At 39.6% G+C, this 19,454-nt stretch overlaps 3 protein-coding genes across 8 annotated transcripts in view; 1 reads left to right on the top strand and 2 right to left on the bottom strand.

Moving 5' to 3' along the window:
- Positions 1 to 3,220, bottom strand: part of apoltp (apolipoprotein lipid transfer particle homolog) — a 597,023-nt gene extending 593,803 nt beyond the window's left edge. For all 4 annotated transcript variants that reach the window (XM_087240371.1, XM_087240372.1, XM_087240368.1 and 1 more), the window contains exon 1: positions 2,876 to 3,220. Coding sequence is in view for 2 of the 4 variants with exons in the window: in XM_087240368.1 (XP_087096494.1) it covers positions 2,876 to 2,897 (22 nt within the window). In the remaining 2 variants the exon portion in view is untranslated. The remainder of the gene's footprint in view (positions 1 to 2,875) is intronic.
- The window catches only part of LOC147846195 (uncharacterized), a 1,020,765-nt gene that overhangs the window by 473,113 nt on the left and 528,198 nt on the right, over positions 1 to 19,454 (top strand). The window lies entirely within an intron of this gene.
- Positions 11,337 to 19,454, bottom strand: part of brinp3b (BMP/retinoic acid inducible neural specific 3b) — a 69,596-nt gene continuing 61,478 nt past the window's right edge. For all 3 annotated transcript variants that reach the window (XM_087240391.1, XM_087240393.1, XM_087240392.1), the window contains one exon: positions 11,337 to 12,719. In XM_087240391.1, the coding sequence (XP_087096517.1) occupies positions 11,603 to 12,719 (1,117 nt within the window). In that variant the 3' untranslated portion in view covers positions 11,337 to 11,602. The remainder of the gene's footprint in view (positions 12,720 to 19,454) is intronic.

Genomic DNA, 19,454 nt, shown 5'->3' with positions numbered 1-19,454 from the left:
AAAAGGGCTGCGATTGGCTCTTGCGCGCTTGGCTATTCACAGATGAGTGACACTGATAAGCGGCAGGCGGCAGCGGCGAAGAAGCAATCAATTTTGACACCCCTATTGACTGCTTCTGGATTTCCCTGTATGTACCTGTTTGCTCCTGTGATTGACCATTGCCTGTCTGACGTTTCTAAATAAAGCTACACACGGATCCTCACTCCATCTCACCAACTTTCAGGTTAAAGCAACATAAAAACACTTGTTGCTTTGACTTTTTTGATGTTTTTTTTTTTTTACAGTGTGGGAGCCATTAACTTCTATTGTAATTGTTTTTTCCTACTTTGGAAGTCGATGAGTGCAGCAAACTTTGTTCTAAATATCTCATTTTGTGTTCAACAGAAGAAAGAAACTTATGAAGATTTAAAACCACATGAAGGAGAGTAAATGATCAAAGTATTTTCATTTTTGGGTGAACTATTTCTTTAAAGTATTTTATAAAGACTGATAAGAAATATGCAAATTACCCCAAAAATCAAATAAATGTGAATTTTAGGGCTTTAATAAGGGGAAAAAACTACAAAGCATTGTGAATGACACAACCAAATAAAAAAAAAAATTTACAGTTGTAGATTTTCATTTTAATGTCTTATAACATATACATAAGTATTTTGTTAGCATAAAGAGACTGAATTGAATGTAACCACTCATTTTTACTTTGACTTAACACTGAAGTAAATGGTTTAGCACCAGGATATTCAATCAATCAACAACCTTATTTCTCACAACAGCTACTCTGTTTAAATGGTCAGTTATTGTTAAAAATCTATTTCTCAATGAAGATTTATTTGACTTTTATTTGCAAAGCCCAACTGTTGTGCTCTTTTGTGGAAAGCAATTACTCATTCAAAAGAACTACAGAGAGATTTTAGGACTGCTTCTATACAATTAACAACAAAAAGAAACTGTGAGAACGTGTGTGACCATGTAGACTAACAATCTAGTGAAAATGTATTCCAGAAGAAAGAAACTCATGCAGGTTGAGGGCATGTATGTGTGCCTTTTAAACTTTGTCGGTGAATTAAACCTGTAATCATCATTTTCAAAAAGAACAGGTTTTAAATATAATCTGAAGGTAAAAGTTTTTTAAGGATTTAACGATTATGATTAATTCAAAAGTATCAAGTCATAAATTGACTCTTTACTGTAGAGTATTACAATAATCTTTATGAAAAACACTGATGACAATTTACTAAGAGGTTATTTAGGAATACAAAAATAAACTCTTTAGACTCACTGAAAAGGCTCTTATTTTTTCTAACATTTATTTGAAATACTTAAAGTCTTAAGTTTTATATATATATTTGTGCGTTTTATATACTATATATACATACATATATATACATACATACATATATATATATATATATATATATATATATATATATATATATATATATATATATATATATATATATATATATATATATATATATTAGGGATGTGCGGAGCAGCCGGTATTTGTATTTGTTGAGGGGGGAAAAGTATTTGTATTTGTATTTGTATTCGAGTAAAATTCAAAATGGCGCAAAAATATATATATTTTCTATTACACTTCTAATTTACATTATAGTGAAAGTATAGTTTAATTATACCCATTATTATATTATTGATATGCAATATTGGTTGTTGTTTTTGAACATGTGATAAGAAATGTCATTGAAAAGAAAATAACATAGAAGCCATTATCTCATCCATGGTTAAACCAACAACTAATAAAATACCATTGTGAATATTATGAACCCCACCACCACTGTTCTTGTTGAAGGACACTGAATAGACAGAATAAAAACAAATACTTCAAAAAACTGTTCTTCTTCAGAAAGAACTTTTTTCCAATGGACAGAATTCCAAAAACTAAAATTAGCTAAATAAATCTAAATAAAACCCTGCCTGGGAGATCTGGCAGAACAAAAGTATTCTATATAATACTAAAAGATACAGCCCTGCTTTTGTCATCTGCCTGCCACAAAACAGACACAAAGTTTTTTTTTTTGTTTACTTTTTTATGTTTGAAGCTGACTTGCTGGGGCAGAATGTGGCTGTGTTGATGGTTTGGTGCTTGTGGAGGATTTAGCAGAACATAGCTGGGCTGATTGAGGGGATTGATGCTTGTGGGGGGTTCACAGACCGTATCAGGAGAGGATGCTTTTAGTGCATGTGATAATACATTACATAGAAGGTTGCGCGGTGGCACAGTGAGTAGCACTGTCGCCTCACAGCAAGAAGGTTGCTGGTTCGAGCCTCGACTGGGTTCTCCCCATGTTGGCGTGGGTTTCCTCCGGGTGCTCCGGTTTCCCCCACAGTCCAAACACATGGAATACAGGTGAATTGGGTAAGCTAAATTTTCCCTATTGTATGTGTGTGAAAGAGAGTGTATGGATGTTTCCCTGTGCTGGGTAGCAGCTGGAAGGGCAGCCACTGTGTAAAACATATGCTGGATAAATTGGTGGTTCATTCCACCGTGGCAACCCCAGATTGAAAAAGGGACTAAGCCGAAAAGAAAATGAATGATTATGCATAGAAGATGTTGACAGATGTTTAATATCTCTGACTCTGCTGATTTCACTTTTGTAAACATTATACAGTATCAGTTTGTTTTATCTGCAGCACCACTGACTGTAAAATGCTTCCACACAGAACCTCAAGTTTTATTTATTTTTTACTGGTGGAGGACCAAGAAATGGCTCAGCAGCAGTCTCACTCTTTTTCATGGTGCCCAAATGTATTTGAGGAGTTTCAAGTTAATAAAAAGTGACGGGAAGCTATGCTAAGGTTAACTAGCCTATAGCATATATCTTGCTGTCTTCAAAAGACAGTTATTTAGACGTACCATATAACTCCCATAAGTGCATACTATTCGACACAACTGCACAAGCGAACGTTAACGTTACTCTGTCAACAGTCTATTGTCTAAATTACCGCGCTAACAGAGGTAACGTTGCGTAAACAGAGCACCCGATTGCAAACTTTAAAAATGGAGCGTAATGGAAAATCCCGAACAAACTCCGCTACAAGTTTATAAACTGCATCTGGAACCCAGTTAAGGTACAAAAATCTATTTAACAAAAATATTGATGCAGTGTAGTATTTTTTTCGCTCAGCCGAGCCTTCTCTGTCTGCTGTTGTGGAGAAGCTTGCGCCAGAGACCTTTTACCTCCGCCCCGCCCTCCGACTGAGCGTCCGTCTCTTCTCTCTCTCTTTCTCTCTCTCTCTCTCTCTCTCTCACTCACGCACTGTGGTCTCAGGAGGAAACGCTGCTTTTTGATATAATGCTTTTCTTGCTCCCGAATACAAATAATTTTTCAAGTATTTGTTCGAAATAAGTATTCGTAAAAAAACGCTATTCGTGCCTTTCCGAATACCGTATTCGGGTTCGGCTCCACCCTTAATATATATATATATATATATATATATATATATATATATATATATATATATATATATACAACAGTTCTGTCTGATTCTCAAATCTGATTGGCTGATAGCCGTGCGATATTCTGCAATATCAGAATTCCTACAGCCTCTTTACTCTGTGTATTACTCCGCCCACATACAGCCAGAAAAAAGCAGACACTATGATTTGAATCCGGAAGAAAGTAGTTCCTCCTACAAAAGGGTTTTTGAGACTCTCCATGTTTGATTTTGTTTTTATATAAACAATTATGCCGTCAAACTGTTGTATAAACGCAATATCACACTCGTAGCAGTGCAATATGGCTGTATATTGACACTGGTGGGGGCACTAAGGCACTCGGCCTGCGGCCTCGTGCCAACACACGCCTCCCACCAGTCTTGATATACAGCCATATTGCACTCCTACTCGTATGATATTGCTCATATATATATATATATATATATATATATATATATATATATATATATATATATATATATATAAATATATATGTATATATATATATGATATCCTCACAGGCTACTTTATTAGGTACAGGTTTTGCCTTCAGAACTGCCTAGATTCAACAAGGTACTAGAATGATTCCTCAAGGATTTTGGAAAATATTGACAAGATAGCATCAAGCAGTTGCTGTAGATTTTTTAGCTGCACATCCATGATGCGTTCCACCACATCCCAAAGGTGCTCTATTGGATTGAGTTCTAGTGAGTGTGGAGGCCATTTGAGTACAGTGAACTCATTGTCATGTTCTAGAAACCAGTCTGAGATGATTCGCGCTTTATGACATGGTGCATAATCCTGCTGGAAGTCGCCATCAGAAAATGGGTAAACCGTGGTCGTAAAGGGATGGTCATGATCAGCAACAATACTCAGGTGGGCTGTGGTGTTGACCCTAAAGTGTTGGGCCTAAAATGTGCCAAGAAAACATCCCCCACACCATTACACCACCACCACCAGCCTGAACCATTGATGGATCCATGCTTTCATGTTGTTGACAACAAATTCTGACCCTATCATTCGAATGTCGCTGCAAAAATCAAGACTCATCAGACCAGGCACTCTTTTTCCAATCTCCTATTATCTTCTGCTACTGCAGCCCATCACGTTTAAGGTTGGTCATGTTGTGCGTTCAGAGATGCTCTTCTGCATATCTTGGTTGTAATGTGTGGTTATTTGGTTATTTGAGTTACTGTTGCCTTTCTATCAGTTAGAACCAGTCTGGCCATTATCCTCTGACCTCTGGCATCACCAAGGCATTTGCGCCAACAGAACTGCCGCTCACTGGATATTTTCTCTTTTTCAGACCATTCTCTGTAAACTCTAGAGATGGTTGTGCATGAAATCCTAGTAGATCATCAGTTTCTGAAATATTCAGACCAACCTGTCTTGCACCAACAACCATGGAACTTTCTAAGTCACTTAATTTTCCCCATTCTGATGCTCGGTTTGAACTGCAGCAGATCGTCTTGACCATGTCTACATGCCTAAATGCATTGAGTTGCTACCAATCAGAAATTTGCATTAACAAGCAGTTGGACAGGTGTACCTAATAAAGCGGCCTGTTAGTGTATATAATATATATTTTCATTTAATAAAAAAAAAAGCTTTTCTATGTTCAAGTCAAAAATCAATGTAAAAATTTACTCAATGTATTTCTGAACAGTATAACTGAACAGCTTATTATTGACATATTATTTAAACACAAGTCAAATAGCCCTCAGCACAAAACATCCTACCACAAACCCATGTTTATTCTTGTAGTAACTGAAGCCTTATTTAATACCTGGATGGCATTTTCTTTTACCTGACATATTTAAATCATGTTTCTTAGAGTTGACATCTGCCTAATTTGACTACACCTACTTCCAGTTGATTTATGAATACGCTGCGAAATACAATTGAGCTTGATTGGATGCGAGGCCTTTGCCATCCTTGTCAACATAAACCCCAGAATTAAGCATTTCCTATTTGCATTTGCATTGTTTCCGTGACCTCGGGATCACAGCTGTGACCCTTTACCTTTAGACCAGCGCACTTAAATGTTTTCTTCCAGCATTTTAGGATGCCATCGCTTGAACAGAATGTCTGCGTGTACACACACTGATCCCCGCCGACACGCCGGAAATCTGCTCACCTTATGTGGCGGCATCTTGCAAGTCACGCTTGTCTGCGAGACGGAAACATGGGCAAATTTACTTCACAATGCTGCTGTCAATCACAACAGAGCAGCAGATGGTTTTTGCAGATCCAAAAACAAATTCATCTGAACCCCAGCAACCGAAGTAAATAGCCCAGGCGCTCTGAACAGACTCATGCCGCTGCGGAGAAGGATCTCAGATAATGGGCTCTGTCCGGGGTGCCAGCCTTTTGGAGCGCCGCGTGTCTCCATCTCCTCAGCGCTCATCCATCACACCGGGAGCGATGACGGAGCGGAGGACTGAGGGAGGTCACTCTCCTCATCGTTATTCGCCTGCCGATAAGTGCCAGCACTCGTCTCTCGAGGACTGTACATTTAGGGCACTAAATCTGCCATAGGGGAAGGAGGAGGAGACCGTGCGCCGTCTGTCTTTTGGGGTTGTTAAGAGCCTCTTCACATGTCGAGGTGTGATGGAACTTTGAAGGATGAGCTGGAATATGTCGTGCGGATCGGATTGAATGTTTATCAATGGCCACTGCTGCTTCAGAACACCTTTAATAGGAAATTTCGGATATGCATTGGCAGTAAATTGGCTGAATGGTGGAAGTTCATATGATTTCGTTCACAGGAAATTCTATGATTTAAAAAAAGTAGTCGTGTACACAAACTCCACTCCTCATTGGGGAATAAGCAAAAAGTTGTTACTAATTGCTGTGAGGTTCCTTTAGAAATTTCAGGTCGATCTTACCAGGAAACCCTAACCCTAACAAATTACACTAAGAGTGCTTTAACACCTGTAGATCAATCGTTTTGTCCATTTAGTGGCTAATTCGTATGAATTCGTACGAGTTCAGTCAAACGAAATTGTACGTTTTTTTAAAAAAGAGGTGTGGCACCTAACCTCACCCCTAAACCCAACCGTCGTTGATTGGGTGATGAGCAAATCGTACTAAATTGTACGAATTAGATTGTATGAATTAGCCACAAAATGAAAAAGTTACGAATTGCAGTGAGATTGTGTTGCAAAAAGCATACACAGCGGTCTCTGTGAGTTTGCTAAAAAAACCTGTGCTAATACTAAGAGTGTCACGAACCTCCAAATCCTCGATTCGATTACATTTTCGATTCTAAAGGCACAATTCGATTCAATTTTCGATTATGAATAATTAATTAATTAATGACCGATTAATTATTTGTAGCCTACCGTTTAAACTACCTGACCTGCATGGTCTTTGTTTTACCCATAAACAAATCATACAGTAAATGAATAAAGGCAAGATACACACATAATTACCACCTGTCAATCGCTTTTTCTGAGGGACTCGTGAATAGGCAGTGATCTGTGTCGTTATAATGGCGTTGGTAAAAAAGACACACAACCAACAGGAACCATCCAACAGTATCTGAGGTGTTCGCTGAAATACAAAGTACAAGTGAGTGAAAGATTGAAGCAGTCCTCTGACTGCCTGGACCTGCTGTCTCGAGCGCATGGCTGTGTGTGCATCTGTGTCTGTGTGGTCACGTGATGTGCATTTTTAGAGGTAGAGAGGAAGGAGGGCTGCTCAAAATTGCCACATGCCACTGTGGATGTCAAATCGTTGTCGTTCTAAAATGCAATTTGAAAACAAAGACAGTGTAAACAGGGCCTAAGTGTGAACTTTTCGCGAGTGGATTTGCAACGGGGGCGGGCGGAGGATCGCAATGCTGGTGTTGTCTATCGGACGAACCGTATGTAATACGTACATAGCAGAGCTTGCAAAACTGTGTTTTTTTTTTGTCGACAACACAAACGTTGTCAACGTAACTCACTGGAAATCCAAAATGCTTACACACCGGCGACTTCATTGAAAGAGGAGAGGGTTTAAGTTCTGTCGACGGGTCTCCTGCTTCTGCAGTTTAACAAGCACTTCAACAAGCCTGTTTTTTTCCCGCTTGGCAAGCCAAGCTAACGTGACATGGGGGCGTGGCAGCATCGACGATTCTATTTTTTGATTCGATAATCGAAATTGAGCATAAATTTCGATCGATTTCGTGTGACACCCCTAGAGCAGACGTAAAATGGCCGTAATTTCAATGGTAAAAAACTGTAAAAATGCTACAGTACAAATTTGTAATATGTTTCCTTAATATATTCGGCGAATAACCGTAAATTGACTTTCCCAGAATTCCCTGCACGGCACATCACTTTTTATGCATTTTGTTGATATTAATATGAATCTTTTTAATTGTTTCCTCATCAGTTATGTACGTTAGAGATTTATGTTACATCTAATGTTGATAAACAATGTTTATTTCATGACTTTAATTTTATGCGTGTTACCACACTGGTGTTTAGTAGCTGTGTGAATGACACTGAGCACCCTCTATATGCTGATACTCTTTTCTGCTTGTGGGAAAAGTTGATTGTGATGAGCATTGGCTCATTTTGAAACTTCCTCATCACCACCTGCATGTGGGTGTGCTAAATTGTCTAACTGTGTAACAAAAGATGTGTAGATGTTGATCATTCAAAATACAGACATTTTACCTCTAAAAATGAATAAAATGCGGTAATTTACCGTAAAAACTAAAAATTACTTTTACGGTTTGTACTGTGTTTTTAACGGTAAAGTACTGGCAACCACAGCTGCCGTTTTTTTACCGTAAATTTTACGGATTTATTTTTTACAGTGCAGGTACGTATTTCGCAGACCCCAGAAATGTAGATCTGGGTACGTATCCGTAATGAGCCTAGGTTGGTTCATTCCTGTGACAACATACACTTTTTAAAAGATTATTTCATAATTGTAGATTTTATAGACCTAATGAAGCACCATATATTATATTGTGATAATTACAGTAATTATTTGAACACAGACGTGCTAAAATAGTCTGACGCTGTAAAAAGGTTTATTTGATTTTAAAAGGTGGGTTCAATTAGTATAATTATAAAAATTCTGTCAACTTAACAGTTCCAAGTTACAGCGGGTTTACTTACATTATTTTTGTAAGGTCAACTTGTTGCTTTTAAGGCAATTGGTTTACTCGCTTTAAGTAACGAGTCCCTTTTTACAGTGTGGGCCGGTATACATTTTTGCCGGTTTGATAACCTTGGATAAAAATACCACGGTTTCACGGTACCACTGTATTGTGAATACTGCTCTAAAATAAGTTCTTTTTAAGTGTCTCTGTAAAACAAGACACAATTTATTTTATTTTAAGAAACATTTATAATATTTCGGAATGGTAAACATGTCAGGCTAAATAAAAGAAATCATTGAGTTCTGCTCTCTTCCTTAGTTTCCAAAACACAGTGTTCTTTACAACACTTAAAAAAATACATGAAAAACAAACTACTAACAGTTGAAGTCAGAATTATTAGCGCCCTTTATTTTTTTCCCAATTTCTGTTTAACAGAGAGAAGAAATTTTTTCAACACATTTTTAATCATAATTGTTTTAATAACTCATTTCTAATAACTGATTTATTTTCTCTTTGCCATGATGACAATAAATAATATTTGACTAGATACATTTCAAGACACTTCTATACAGCTTAAAGTGACATTTAAAGGCTTAACTAGGTTAATAGGGTTAACTAGGCAGGTTAGGAAAATTAGGGAAGTTATTGTAAAACTATGGTTTGTTCTGTAGACTATCGAAAAAAATAGCTTGAAGGGATTAATAATTTTGTCCTTAATGTAAAAAAAAAAACAAACAAAAAAACGCTTTTATTCTAGCCAAAATAAAACAATTAAGACTTTCTCTAGAAGAAAAAATATTATCTGACATACTGTGAAAATGTCCTTGCTCTGTTAAACATAATTTAGGAAACATTTAAAAAGGAAAATAAAATTCAAAAGGGGCTAATAATTCTGACTTCAACTGTATACCTTAGAAACGGTTTAACAGCACATTTTAGTGGTATTAAACCCTTGACTTTTGTAAACCTCTGTAAACCTTGAAACCGGTTATCATCCTATGCAAGTTGTTTTTACACAAGTTTTATTGGAGTTTTATATGATTACAGTTGAATCACTGAAGTCTCATGCTGTGTTTTGATTATGTTTTGAATGTGTCTGGACTTGCTGTCGGGGGTGGGTCAGAGAGCTCAAGGATTTTCATCTAAATGAATCCTTATTTGTGTTCTGAAGATGAATGAAGGACTTGGGAGATTGAAACAACATGAGGGAGAGTAATTAATAGAGGAATTTTCATTTCTAGGTAAGCTAACCCTTTAAAAACTTAAAATTAGTTACGTTATGGTGGCTTGAGAAAGTCATTTTAAAGTTTAAATGATTGAAGTAGTTTTCACGAAGTTTGAAACAGTCGGCATAGATAAGTACATATATGTTAGCATGTTTCTAGTATGGATTTGCATGTTTCTTGCTAGGCGGTTGCTAGGGCATTGCTAGGCGGTTGCTAAGGTGTTGCTAGGTGGTTGTTAAGGTGCTGCTAGGTGGTTGCTAGGGTGTTCTTAGTGGCTTCTAGGCGGTTGCTAAGGTGTTGCTAAGTGGTTGCTAAGGTGTTCTGAGTGGTTGCTAGGCAGTTGCTAAGGCCTTGCTAGATGGTTGCTAATGTGTTGATAGGCAGTTACTAAGGTGTTCTGAGTGCTTGCTGGGCAGTTCCTAAGGCCTTGCTAGACGATTGCTAATGTGTTGCTAGGTGGTTGCTAAGGTTTTGCTAGGCAGTTGCTAGGGTGTTCTAAGTGGTTGCTAGGAGGTTGCTAAGGTGTTGCTAGGGTGTTCTAGGTGGTTGCTAAGGTTTTGCTAGGTAGTTGCTAGGTTGTTCTAAGTGGTTGCTAGGTGGTTGCTAAGGTGTTCTCAGTCATTGCTAGGCAGTTGCTAAGGCGTTGCTAGGTGATTGCTATGGTATTCTAGGTCATTGCTATGGTGTTGCTAGGGTGTTCTGAGTGGTTGCTGAGGCATTGCTAGGCCGTTGCTAAGGTGTTGCAAGGGGTTGCTAAGGCATTCTGAGTGGTTGCTAGGCAGTTGATAAAATAAATTAGAATGGTTCTAGAATGAATTATCATTATGCTAGCATGTTTCTAGCATAAATTAGCATGTTATTAGCATGAATTAGAAGGCGACGGGATGGCTCAGTAGCTAGTGCTGTCACCTCACAGCAAGAAGATCGCTGGTTTGAGCCTCGGCTGGGTCAGTTCACGTTTCTGTGTAGAGTTTGCATGTTCTCCCTGCATTTGCGTGGGTTTCCTCCGGGTGCTCCGGTTTCCCCCACAGTCCAAAGACATGTGGTACAGGTGAATTGTGTAATCTAAATTGTCCGTAGTGTATAAGTGTGTATGGATGTCTCCCAGAGATGGGTTGCAGCTGGTAGGGTATCCGCTGCGTAAAAACGTGCTGGATAAGTTGGCAGTTCTTTCTGCAGTGGTGACCTCGGATTAATAAAGGGACTAAGCTGACAATAAAATGAATGAATGAATAGCATGAATTAGCATGTTGCTAGCATGTTTCCATTATGAATTAGCATGTTAGCATTAATTTAATATTTACTTATACTTAGCAGATTTGATAGTATGTTTCTAGTATGGATTGGTATGTCATTAGTATGTGTCCTGTAAGATTTACTTCTACTTTGCTAATAAAAATGACATGTTGAGATGTTTTTGCAAAGTTTGATAGATTTTGAAGTGACAGGAAAATGTTTTGACATTTTGCTAAATAAGTTCTTAAAATAATCTCTTCCAGAGTTGGGATCCTTTCAGCTACAATCAACGTGGCACAAACACAACAGAAATGAATTTTGTTTTAAACTAGCTTGTTGCCCGCTTTATTTAATTCAAACATGGCAGAGTTGATAAAATTGTGCAAAACTTTGTTTCATCTGAACTACTATTTGAACCAAAGACATCAAATATATACCATGTCTATGAACAGTAATGACTTCATATCAAACAGCGACAACACTGACCCCCCTCCCACTCCCTCATAAAATAATTTTCAGTTCAATTAACTTCTCAGCGAGTAAAGCAAAACATCAATTGCAAAAAATAAATGGGTTTGCTTTCTAGCTGCAAAGTTTTGCAGCTTCGTACTCTTTGTAGAACGGCTGTTTGGCACTAAAAGTCTGTAGTGTGGCGAGTATTCTCTGTACCTCAGAGCTGGACAGTTTGAGTCTGTGTCGAAGTAGGCAGGAGAACAAGTCTAGTGGCAGTGGTCCAGGAGGAGACAGTCTATTGACCCGATATCGGATCTCCATTAGCTGTAACAGAGCTGAGTCTTGAGATCCCTGAGTGTACGGATAGTCCAACTGCAGGATCAGGTCCTGGATAGCCTCCGGGTCAAAGTGCATGCTGTAACCAAACAGCTGCATGCTGTTGATCTTCATGTATCCAAAGTTCTGAGAGGCATCTGTTGCTTCTAGGGGCTCAACGTAGACCGTTTCATTTCCTTGAGAGGACTCTGTCCGAATGCGACCTCTCAGGTAGAAGTGAACGGTCTCGAAAAAGCTCTTCCACCGGTTCCCTAAAGTCAAGGTCCAGTTGAAGCAATCCAAAGGAATGTCCAGCTTTGTTTTTTCCCAGTCCGGGTAGCTATTTTGATTGATTGGCATGGTCCAGCTTTCTGAATGGCTCCCTCCAAAAGGGTTGACATAGACAGAAAACACAGGCTCAATGGTGGAGTTCTTGGTCATGCAGAACTGCACCGAGACGCCCAGGAGCATGTGGACACGACTAGATTTGAACTTGTTGCTTTTTAGTGTTAGTAGCATCCTTTTTCTCCAGGATGGGTCAAACCAAACGTTGAGGCGCACATCGTTGCTGACAAAAATTGCATGTGTTGTGATGCGGCCGTCTCTGTGTTGCAGTAGGTAGCGGAGCTCCAGGTCTTGCAGATCTGTCTCAAATCCCAGGTAGTGGTCGGTAGGGTTGGGTACTGCGTATTTACAAACCCCATGACTGAGAACATAACCTGGGTTGCAGCTGGAGCAGCGAGTACGGTTGTCCACGGAGCAAGAAGCGCAACGGTGGCCATCACCCACCTCACAGGGGACGACACTCTGGCAAGAGGGATTCTCGTAAGGACATGCGCAAGTCCGTAATTCCTCTGTGTAAAATCCGAGTTGGTTGTTTTCACTGCAGTACAGGATGGACAGGGTGAACTGCAGCCAGTAGCTCAAAGGCCTGGAAAAAAAAGGGAAAATAAGGTTTATGGTTTGTCATGTATGCATTAGGGGTGGGAAGATTCCCTGACTTGCTCTGTTCATTGGTTATAATAGTTAACAATACTAAAAAATTACTTTAAAAACTGTACAACGGACACAAGTTGGCATTTTAAATGTAATGCATCATGGCTAATACATTGGCGTCTGTACAAAACAATTCATGAGCTATACAATCTGTGTAAAATGTTTTAAAGGGCATCTAGGTTACCCCTTTTTTCAGATTTAATATAAGTCTTTTGCGTCTCTAGATTGTGTATATAAAGTTTCAACTCAACACACCCATCAGATTTTTCATTATACCTTTTACAAGATGCTGTTTTATGCTGATTTCCAGCAGGGGGTGGTTTTGTTGTGCTGTGCCTTTAAGGCAAGTTCTGCCCGCCTACTGTTTCTACGTGCCCTCCCGCGTGCTTTAATCTCCTCCCTCGGCTGCGTCAGACAACAGACAGACTTAAAGGAAAAAGGTCTCACGTAGCGTTTGTGAGAAATACTACAGTAAGAACTAATCTTTACTAATCAGTATTGTGAAGTTGCATTGATGAGTCAAACAATATCGTTACAAAGTTCAGGCGCGCAAACACACACACACACACACAGATACACATGCACACCGCAGCTGACACACACATAGGCAGGCAGGCAGACAGACAGACAGAGCGTGCTTTTTGCACTTAAATGTGACAGGATACAGGCTAACCTCCAGTGCTGTGTGGATATCTGTTATGCTAGTGTACAAAATAAACCTGATTTAACTTCCACAAACCGGGATTCTTTTATAATTGTTCTGACACGCGCGTGTCTGATGAAGTCGGTGGGCGGGGGGACCGCACTCCTACGTAAAGTTGCGGTCGGTCTGAAAACCGCTCTAATTGGTCCACCGTTTTTATGTTGTTAAATTGAAAAAAAAAAGACTGGGTGTGTTTATATCACCCCAATATGATGGTCTATACACTATATATACACATATGTTTGTCCAAAAAGCTTGAAAAGTAGATTTTTCACCATAGGTGCCCTTTAAATTTGAATTCCTCACATACTGTAATAGATGGAGTGCCAAAAATATAATAATGCAATAGTTCTGAGTAAAGGGTAAATATAAAGCTACAATCCAAAGCTCTTAATGAGTTATTGAATGTTTCTTATAGAATCTATGGTAAAACATAGTATTTTTTTCTTTACTTAATATTTACATTTTATGATTTAAATGCAGTTTTAGATTGTGATATTATAATGCTCTGCTATTTGTTCAGAAACAGTTGATGGAAAAGTATGTGAATCCTTTGGGATTATTTGGATTGGACATAAAATGTGTTCTGATCTTCATCTAAGACGCAACAATAAAATACAGTTTGCTTAAACTATACAAACTTAACAAATATTAAATGTTGATGACCCCTGATAAATGAAGGTCTAAGCCAAAGGAGAATGAATGAATGAATGAATGAATGAATGAATGAATGAATGAATGAATGCACACAACATGGAGAAATTTACAGTGCAGGTTGGAAAAAAGTATGTGAACCCCTAGGCTAATGATTTCTCCAGGAGCTAATGAGTCAGTCAAAATGAAGCACCAATCAATGTGATGAGTTTGGATGTGTTGGTTAAAGCTGCCCTGCCCTATAAAACACACAAGTTTTGACTTTGCTGTTCTCAAGAAACATTGCCTAATGTAAACATTGCCTTGTAACCTCACTGGTCCTACACTACCCAACCCGCTCTGAGCTGGGATTTAACTGGCAATTCTTGCATGGGAGTCAGTCGCTCTAACAAGGAGGCTAAAGACCATGGCCTCTAGCATCTGTCTCTAAAACACCTTTGAAGGTCAGAGGAGTGAGGTTTACCTGCACAGCACTTCACTAGCTGGCCTCCACTAAATTCACCCTTCCTAAACCTAATTTCCATCCGGGTCATGGCACCAATGTAACTCTGCCGGTCCTACACTACCCAACCCGCTCTGAGCTGAAATCGAACCAGCGATTCTCATATGGGAGTCAGTTGCTATAACAAGGAGGCTAAAGATCGCGGTCTTTAGCGTCTGTCCCTAGAGCACCTTTAGAGGTCAGAGGAGTGAGGTTTACCTGCACAGCACTTCACTAGCTGGCCTCTGCTACACTCACCCCCCCTAAACCTTACTTCCATCCAGGTTAATGGCACCAATGTAACTATGCTGGTCCTACACTACCTAACCCGCTCTGAGCTGTGATGGAACTGGCGATTCTTTGCATGGGAGTCAGTTGCTCTAACAAGAAGACTAAAGACCATGGCCTCTAGCGTCTGTCGCTAGAACACGTTTAGAGGTCAGAGGAGTGAGGTTTACCTGCACAGCACTTCATTAGCTGGCCTCTGCTAGATTCACCTCCCTAAAACTTCAATTTCTTCTGCGTTACAACACCAATGTAAATCTGTTGGTCCTACATTACTCAACCCTCTCTGAGCTGGGATCAAACTTGTGTTTCTTTGCATTGGAGTTGGTTGCTTTAACAAGGAGACATAGTCTCGCTTGCGCACCTTTAGAGGTCAGAAGAGTGAGGTTTGTGTGCACAGCACTTCACTAGCTGGCCTCCGCTACACTTGCACAAAAGAGCTCTCAGAAGACCAACGATTAAGGATTGTTCACTTTAGAGAAGCTGGAAATGGTTACAAAAGCATCTCTAAAAGCCTGATGTTCATGTGTCCACTGTAAGAAAGACTGCCTATAAATGGAGAACTTTCAGCACTGTTGCTACTGTAACTATAAAAGGTAAAACTGTCATAAAACTAAACTAAAAAGCTTTGGACCATAATATTAGCAAACTATTAGTCTAGATGAGAGAGTCAGGGGTAATATTATCAGCAATTGCATTAATTGCATGATCTCAATAAAAACGATATCATAATTTTTTTTAGATTTCATTGTATTGGTAATCTAATTGCATTGTGTTAAATCACATTGAATTGGAATCGGATCATCGTACTGTACCATGATAGGGATGAACTGTATCATATTGCATCAGTAGCTGCTTCTTATGCATCTTTGTTATATCATTTTGCTGGTTATACATCGAGATGTGTATCGCATCGACCTCATTTCTGGCATGCACATTCCTACTATGCGAAGATCATAAGGCAATGATTTGCAAAAAACAACCTGTGACAATAAACAGCATTGTTTGGCATCAGTCCTAATTGGTTTCTAACCTTGAGCTCTGCTAATATCTGTTTTTAAAAGCGCCGGCAGGACAAAAGTAATCCATTAGTGCAGCAGTAGCCTCAGAGGCTGTAGTGGGTGGTTAAACAATGGATTAGTCATTAGTCTTTTACATTCGCTTAGAGATCGAGCTTGGCTAAACAATTGCACTTTCAAATCAAAATCCACTAGTGTAATAATCTTTCCAAGTGTTTTCAAAAGCCCAGCTGTAAATTGTATTGCTGAGAGGTTCTCTATTCAAAGCACACAAGATGTTTGAATTATGTTTAATTTATGTATCGTCCACAAATTAAGGCATTATTGGACCGTTATTGTTTTTAAGCTTTCAGATGCTCTGTGCGTTATTCAGCTGAAAGTAGTTTTCAAGAGTTCACACTTAGCTGATGATTGATTATAAAGCTTGTTTGGCATGCTGTCCCGGGAGAGAGCCCTGAGCTCATTCGATCCTCGAGCCTGAGGCTTCCTCCCGTTTGCAAGGCAAGAGGGGAGTTTGAGCTCAGGTAGATCTTGAGAACTCCCCTGCTGTAGTAGCTAATGAACAGATAGTGATTGCTCTTAAGAGATTTCTACTTACTAGGAGCATGTCTATGGTGCCGATTCGGATTAGTCAGTAACTTAATTTGCATCTTTTTGGACGGTGGGAGGAAACTGGGGAACACGGGGGAAACCCACGTGAGCACTGGGAGGACGTGTAAACTCAGCATAGAAACGTTGGCTGGCTTGGTAAGGACTAGAACCAGTGACGTTCTTGCTGTGAGGCAGCAGTGCTAACCACTGGGCCACCGTGCCACCCATCTAGGAAAGGAAGGCTGTTTCTCAATTCCAAGAACGCAGAGAACGGACTTGTGTTCTTGTGGAGACCGGTCTTGCCAGGTGTCCTCGGAAGAACGAACTCAGGAGACCGCGAGGGCAGAGAACGCGTCCTTTGAGAAATGGGATGCTGCGTTCTTCCTGATGTTCATGTGACTTTCACGTGTTTTAAATGGTAAATTATTTAAACATTACAGCCTTCATACAACGATTTATTGTTTTTCCCCTTTTCAAAATATATACTTTGCATAAAAACATTATAAATCTATGTTGCACAAACAGATTTTAAAACAAATTTTAGCAAACAAACACCCTTAATGTGTTTAATCCTTTATTAAGATGTCCATAGTAATATTTACTTTCACCATTTCATTTAGGGAAACTCCTAAGGTAAATAAGTAATATCTCTGAACTGTAATAATAAATCGAAATAAAATGCAACGCTTCCCACCTCCAGTTGCAATGACTTCTGGGACTTCCAGAGCGAGTTCGGTGCTCAAGTCTGCATCAGTGCGTCCTCTATATCAAGAACACATCCGGGAAGTTTCACGCGTCCTCCGTACTTGCGGTCTTGAGTATTGGAGCTGAACTTAGGCAGCTGATGATGACGTTGCACGAGAACACGAGGACGCAAGACCGCTGAAGAACGCATATTGAGAAACAGCCGAAGAGGAGTAGGGGTGGAAGGGGGGATTCTTCAAAACAAAAATGGCTGTCATATGGAACTTAGGGTATTTATAGTGGCTTAGGAATCTTCTGATTGGTGAATCATAAATTGAATAATGCGGGACCGGCTGCAAGCAATCATATGCACGTGATCCTCTCGAAATTAGTTTATAAATAAACTTCACTTAGATTTGGGTACACTGTGGGCATTGGTCACTGATGTTGTCGCCATACCCTGGTAGGCTTACAATATGTACAATGTACCAAAAAAATAACTCGCATTACATTAAAATACAAGCACAACTGATTTATTTTTTCTAAATTCTGACCCTACAATCCAAATGTGAGAAATTGAGACCAATCAGATATGTGCCCATAGTAGCCTCACGTTTTATTGCTTAGCCAAAAGGAATGGCACCCAGTGGGGTTTTCCGCTATAGAAGGCCATCTAATTCAAGATTTGACATGTTATATGTTAGAGATTCTCCTCTGGATGTAATGGATTTTTATTTGAGGTACTGCTGTTTTTCAACTAGCTTGAACCAGTCTGGCCAGTCTGTTCTGACCTCTGGCATCAACAAGGTGTTTCTGGCTAGAGAACTGCTTCTCACTGGATTAAAAAAAAAAAGAAAAATCAGACCATTCCCTTTAAACCCTAGAGACGTTTGTTTGTGAAAAGCCTAGTTTTTGAAATACTCAGACTAGCTCATCTTGCTTCGACAGTCATGCTATATCTAGTGTCATTTGTTCTTTTCTTTTACATTCTTATACATTTTAACTTGAGTAGATCATTTTGACAATGTCTACATGCTTAAATGCATTGATCTATTCTCACATAAAAAGGTCTGCCTAGTAAAGTGGACAAGTTGTTATAATGTGAGTGACAAAGCAAACATCTCAAGCTATTGTCCTTTTAACTCCATCAGTATTCCATCAGTTCCAATCAGGGTTTCCATAACCCGTTTTTTTTGTTTTTGTTTTTTTCATTCACATGTGTATTTTGAAGCATCACATACAAGAGATAGAAATGCCAAATTCTGAATAAATTTCCCTTAATTCAGTCTGGAGGCGGCACGATGGCGCAGTGGGTAGCGTTGTTGCTTTACAGCAAGATTCAAGCCCCAGCTGGGTCAGTTGGCATTTCTGTGTGAAGTTTGCATGTTCTCCCCGTGTTTAAGTAGGTTTCTTCTGGGTGCTCCAGTTTCCCCAACAGTCCAAAGACTTTGGTTAATTGGGTAAGCTAAATTGTTCTTAGTGTATGTGTGTATGTCCTGGTCCTCCAGGTTGGGGGTTGAGCATTGGGCAAACGACCCACCCCGTAAAAATTAGATGTTATGAAACGCCAACATTCATTCCTTCATTTTCATTTTGACTTAGTCCAGGAATGTCCAGACTCGGTCCTGGAGGGCCGGTGTCCTGCAAAGTTTAGTTCCAACCCCAATCAGACACAGCTGGCCTAGCTAATCAAGCTCTTACTAGGCAGTCTAAAAACATCTTTGCAGGTGTGTTGAAGCAAGTTGCAGTTAAAACCTGCAGGACACCGGCCCTCCAGGACTGAGTTTGGACACCCCTGGCTTATTCCCTTTATTAATCTGGGGTCGCCACAGCCGAATGAACCGCCAACTTATCCAGCATATTTTTTTACACAGCGGATGCCCTTCCAGCCGCAACCCATCACTGGGAAACATCCATACACACTCATTCATACACACTACAGTCAATTTTTAAGCATACCCAATTCCCCTGAACCACATGTCTTTTGGGAAAAAACAGATCACCCGAAGCAAACCCACGTGAACACAGGGAGAACATGCAAACTCCACACAGAAATGCCAACCGACCCAGCCGAACCTCAAACCAGCGACCTACTTGCTGTAAGGCGAATGTGCTACTCATTGCCCCACCACGACGCCAAACGACAACATAGTACGGCTAAGTAACTTAAATATAAACGGCCCAAGGAGTAAGACAGTAAGTAATTCAGTCTAAAAAAGATACAGCTGTGGATCCATAAGCATGCATACATCA

Source organism: Danio rerio, chromosome 2 (genome assembly GCF_052040795.2).
Source record: "Danio rerio strain M-AB ecotype USA chromosome 2, GRCz13ab, whole genome shotgun sequence".
Lineage (NCBI taxonomy): Eukaryota > Metazoa > Chordata > Actinopteri > Cypriniformes > Danionidae > Danio > Danio rerio.
Note: the sequence above shows the minus strand (reverse complement) of the source record. Positions and strands in the feature narration are given on the sequence as shown.